The 5,966-nt window shown below is 35.6% G+C and overlaps 1 protein-coding gene across 1 annotated transcript; it reads left to right on the top strand.

The window, feature by feature from the left end:
- The first annotated feature begins 4,181 nt into the window (after positions 1-4,181).
- On the top strand, positions 4,182-4,553 carry LOC149828486 (uncharacterized). Its single transcript, XM_090017063.1, has one exon. The coding sequence runs from the start codon at positions 4,182-4,184 to the stop codon at positions 4,551-4,553; it is 372 nt and encodes a 123-aa protein (XP_089873189.1).
- The last annotated feature ends 1,413 nt before the right edge of the window (positions 4,554-5,966 follow it).

Raw genomic sequence — 5,966 nt, 5'->3', positions numbered from 1 at the left:
CCTCTAGTATTCTTTTCTAAAGGTGAAGCTTTTTGTGAAAAAGAACAAAATTCAAACCTTTTTCCTTGTTGATCAACCAAAAGGCTGTAAGAAATATCCTTGGTATAATTAGCGAAAGAAATATTCAATGATGTTGAAAATCCAGAAGCAAATCGATATTGATCATAGTTATGACACATGTTTAAAGATGATTTTCTGGCATTCAGACAGTGAAAATATCCTCAGCGATAAAAAGAATCCACTCAGTCCATATCACCTCATTCATTTAAAGCTGCAATTAAATATCTGCAAAAGGGATCTCTCAATCATCGTCAAGTTGAAAACTGGTGAATGAGTTAGATCTTCGGGCCAAAAAAGATTTGGATCATCTCCGATATGAAGGAGTTTGTGACGGATCCTTCTAGAGAAAGTTCAGATCACCACCAAGTTGAAGGCGGATGTGACGAACCTCTCGACAAACCCTAAAAGCTATTTGATTTCTGCTATCATCAAGAGATTTCCAACCAAAGAGACAATATCATCAGTATAATTCCTGAGACAAACAAGAATTAGAGCATCTCCAAGTTGAAGGAGTTTGTGACGTACCCTTCCTAGAAAAGAAAAGAAAACTAAGAACGTATCCAAAATGAAGGATGATGTAATAAACTTCTCGCCAAAACCCCAAGAAAGCTCAATGTCTCAAAAAGAGTGCAAAAAGATCATCATGGAAAAACTCCCAGATATCAAACTGCCAAAATTGCCAGAAATCATCTTTTCTCATGCAAAATTCTTTGTCAATATCTTTTCACTAGTTGCTTTTATGAAATTGAGAATACTTCCTTTCTTTTCATATCAGAAAAATGGATAGCTTCGTTGAAGAAAATCATTAGCGTTAAAAATTTGAATTTGACTCTTGAATCCAGGGAGTTAACTTCATTTTGGGATGAAATACTCTAGGTAAAAGAGGGAATATCTTTTGCACATACATGCACATTTTCAAACATTTGAATCAACTACAATTTCATCTTATTGGAAAAATTTTCTAGCTATTCAAAAATGAAATAAATACTCAATGTCTACCTTGAGGCAACCTAACAGGGTTTACATTTTTTAAAGGATTTGCCTCGTTTTGACAAGGTATTTCTTCCAGTCTCATCATGATAGGGATTTCGAAATCCAGTTTCTTATAACTGGTCAGGATTTCAAAATCCAGTTTCTTATAACTGATCGGGATTTCAAAATCCAGTTTCTTATAACTGGTCAAGATTTTTAAAATCCAGTGTTTTCACTGGTCAGGATTTCAAAATCTAGTTTCTTATAACTGGTCGGGATATCAAAATTCAGTTTCTTATAACTGGTCAAGATTTTTAAAATCCAGTGTTTTCACTGGTCGGGATTTCAAAATCCAGTTTCTTATAACTGGTGAGGATTTTAAAATCCAGTTTCTTATAACTGGTCGAAATTTCAAAATCTAGTGTTTTCCCTAGTCGGGATTTCAAAATCCAGTTTTTTATGACTGGTCAGGATTTCAAAATTCAGTTTCTTATAACTGGTCGGGATTTTAAAATCCAGTTTGTACAACTGGTCAGAATTTCCAAAATCTAAATCTCCATAATTTCCATTTAGGAAAGGGTTGTACCAGAGTCTCGTCTCATAAGATATTTTCAAAATGTCCCATCATGGTTTTAATTATTTCGTCCCCATTCAAGTAAGGGTTAAACCTGAAATTCACTTTGACATGTTTTCGTCTCATTCATATTAAGGGCTAAACCTGAATCTTTTCAAAAAGCTTATTTTGTCTCAGCCTTAAGACCATTCCTTGATCAAAATCTCTCCTTTTCACCATCTTAGGATCTTCATCACAAAGTCCCATCATGACCTACTCATTTTTTGTTATCCAATTATCTCATTTTTCGAGGATTTCGTCATTCCCCAAAGCCATTCAGGATAAGGTGCTAAACCTGATAATAAGGTTTTTCAACATAATTCTTTCACACCCAGTTCAGATTTTCTGACTGGGGCATTTTCAAAATTTGTTGTGTTTTCTTTGCCACTAAGCTCGACTTTCAACCGTCTTAGCTGCAAAGAGGGGCATCTGTGAACACCCCAAAATTTTTAAAAATTGCAAAAATTCTCTTTTTGCCCCTGACCTCCATTTTTGAATAATTTAGCTTAATTTCTGATCACATTCTAGTCATTTCTCGGATTCACTGGTTGAAGATCCGAAATTCAAATTCAATTTCCATATTTGACCTAATTTCAGATCCAAATCTGATATCTAGATCCAATTCTGAGCCCGGATCTTCTGTTTCTTAAAAAACAAAAAAAAATCAAATCTTTGTATTTTCTCAGATATCTTATTTGAATTCATCCCAATTCGAGGTCCAAACTCGAATATTGTCTAAAAATCTAGGACCTAGATCCATTTTAAAATCCAATTTTTAAATCAATTTCACTATTTTCAAAACCCTTCTTTTTTTGAAAAAAACCTCGAAATTGTAAAAACAAAATATTGTAAATCCCTCATAGGTTTAGGTCTTTCTTTCAAAAAATTTGCAAAAGAAAATTTCTTATAAAAAAGGTTCATCCCCCTTTTCTGAGAAACTTTATAAAGAGAACCACCATTTTGGAAAAGGCATCTTTTCAAAAACCTTATTTTGAAAATTTTAAAAGTTTGAGGGATTTGTTTTGAAAGGCCTCTAACGACTTTCCATATATAAATATGCCAAAGGGTCCTCTTCTCCACCATCGCTTTTCACTCTGTCATCATCTTCTTCTTCTTCTCCTTTTCCTTTTCTACATTCCTTTGGTTTTTCTCCCCAACCGATCAAAAGGAGTCGAAAAATTCCAAAGTCCCACTATAGGTAAGTAACCATCTTCCTCTGTTTTTTTTTCTGTAAACACTTCTTTTCCTTTATTTTCAACATTTCTCTGTTCTGATTTTTTTTGTTCTTCTTCATTTCTTTTCTTTTATTACAAGGCAAAGTGGTGGAATCGACCTGCATCTTTCCTCCTGATTCCAACATCTTTCCTCCTCCCTTTCACCATTTATTCATGATTTTCTTTAATTTTCATAGATTTTTTTTTACGCTTGTTTACAGTTTGATTTTTTCTGTCTTTGCTTTCATTTTACATCTAATTTCTCATCGACATTTTAATCTCTTGTGTTTATTTCAGTTTCGAATTTACATCAGACCTTCGGTTTTAGTTTGTATATTTTCCTACATACGGGTAGCCGACGATGCCTCGTAATGGCATCACTGATTTTCCTGAGCTTTGAATTTCAATTTACATCTGAATTTAATTTACTTTCCCCTTTTCAGTTTCGACTTCTCCTTTGATTTTCAATTCTCTGTTTATAGCCTAATTTCCGTTCTGATTTTGATCTCTTGTTTATATTTTGATTTCTATCGTGATGTTTTACTTCTTATTTTCATTTTAATTTTGATTTCAATTATCCATCTTCGACCCCTCCATTTTCACGATCATCTTCCTCTTCCCCTTTACCTTCTCCTTGGAATTTCTCCTTTGATCGACCGAAGGGTCTTCAATCCCTACAAAACCACGGTAAGTGTTCTTTCTTCCCTCTGTAATTTATGATTTCCCTTTTGTTTTTCTTGCTTTAAGCCTCATTAACGCACACCCCGTAAACCCGATTTGCATATAGCAATATCAGTTTACACAGTACTACATCAACAGAAAGATTATGTTCCTACATTCATTTCTTTTCATTTTATTTTATTTTATTTTTTATTTTTATTTTATTTTAGATTAACATATTGTTATCGGTCTGATTTCTGATGCTAGTTCTTCCCATTTTCTTATGATTTATGTTTTCACCCTCATTAGTACTTCATTATAATCTTCATTTCAGTGCCTTAATTCAACATCATCTAGATATTTTGATTTCCCATTGCATATGGGTCTTTGTATATCAACAACATATCCATTTGTTTCCTCTGCAACCAGTTGGTAGTTCATCATCCTCTTCATCAGCATTTTTTTTACAGCACATATCTACGACGTTCACGTTCCATTTTCTGTGTAATCTAAGTTTCTGTTCATCATAGTATAGCGACACCATACTTTCCTGCATTTGTGTATTTTTATTTTCCATTGTTTACACTATGCACTACACGTCCATTCGCTACAAACACTGAGTGTGTTAACTATTTTTCATTAAATACATATACACTTTAGGCATGACTAGTGAGCTCCAACCTCCATACCCATCTGTCATGGGAGACTCGCAGGTTCTGAAAACAATTGACAAGGTTTGGGTATTCCCCACCATAGACTCTCAGGAAGGTGTTGGGTATCTAAATGATCCCAGGATCAGCATTCGAGGTAAAATAATAACCTCTCGCAGCCTCTTCAGAGGAATTGAATGGTCCAAAGATATGATCGATATGGAGGAGAACCTGCAGAAACGTGGGATGAAACCAACAACCAACGTGGTCAAAAGAAAAGGGTGGCACAGGTTCAGGGGAATCAGGCCTATACCAAAGCAGAAGAAGCATGAGTCTAACAAGATGACCGAAACTGATCGAGGCCCATCTTATGGAATTCTTTAATTTTGACATTCCCAGTTTATGAGGATCACAGGCATGAAGATCATCTCAACGATTAGGTGATTGTCAAATTTTTTTGTTTACTAAGGTTGATCTTACGTTTCATATTTTCATGAGCATTGGCATAGATTGTTCGTCCAACTCATGTTAGCATTAGGGCGTGATTCGTAGTCTATTGTTTATAACATTTTCTTTGTTGTTTTACATTTTCCTTTGTTGAGATCCTTTTCACTCTCTCAATCCATGCTACATGATATTTATTTGTATTGCTGTATACTCAGTTCATCTATGCATTTATCCATTTTCATCCGTTGAGTCCATCCATCCGAAATGGTCATTAATTTAATGCGTATGCTTTAATATAATTTGTATTCCCATCATGTCTATTTTGCTGGATTAGATTATGATTTCAGGTAACAAAGTAGTTTGTTGGGTTGCTTGTGAGAGAATGTGATAACTTCACTAAGGAGAATGATCTTGAGTCTCGGCATCAAGATTGTTGTTGTTGGCAGAGGCTATACTGCTCAGATCAAAGAGCTCGGTTCTCCCTGATCAGAGGAGCCAATGTTCTTGAAATCTACCACAATCTTATTGACAAAATCAAGGCTGCATCAGTGCTTGGATAAGCACTACATCACCGATGAAATCACGTCCTACTGGAAATCATTTGGTATCCTTCTCATCACATGGGTGTCTAATGTTGTTAATGGATCTGATATTCATCGTCTCTTCCAGAGTTTAGTTGAGCCTTTCCTAAGAACTGAGAAAGTTGCAATTCATGATCTTGATGGAGCTCTTGGGAAGAAAAGGTATTGTTGAGGTGGTTCTGAAGATAGTTTTCTTGTAGAACCTGTGAGGACTCTATTGGAAAGAGCCGAACGAGAGTATTTTCTCAAGGTTTGCCCTGTTAGTGTCGAAAGAGTCAGTGGCATGGCCAACCTTTCAGTAACAGTAATAGATGAATAACTTTGGATGGGTAAATATGCTCCCAAATTCTTCATTGATCTTTCAAGTTATGAAAAGACAAATCGTGAGGCTCTTTGTGGGTTGAATGAATGGGATCCTGGTGTATTTGGATCAAAAGGTCAGCGCTACCATGGATGATGTTCTGTCTATTTTAATGTGTCATGCTACAATCTCATGCTCACATACCACCTTCAATCCCAACACACCACCTATACACAATCTCCCCTGTACACATATACCCCACTGGTAGCGGCACCTGTATTCAGTATCCTACCCATCTACCTACTACTGTAACATCCCCTGTACAACTTACATTTATTGCCACTCACCCTTTCCTTCTTCGTTTTCTGCATCGTGGCTGTCAACCTTTTCCCAGCTTTATTCTTTGCTTCATACATACGTTGCACCTTCACACTATTCACCTTCTATAAGCACCAGCCCCTCACTTCC

This window comes from Nuphar pumila, chromosome 9 (assembly GCF_984573655.1).
Source record: "Nuphar pumila chromosome 9, dmNupPumi1.hap1.1, whole genome shotgun sequence".
NCBI classification, from domain to species: domain Eukaryota; kingdom Viridiplantae; phylum Streptophyta; class Magnoliopsida; order Nymphaeales; family Nymphaeaceae; genus Nuphar; species Nuphar pumila.
This window is presented reverse-complemented; position numbering and strand designations above follow the sequence as displayed.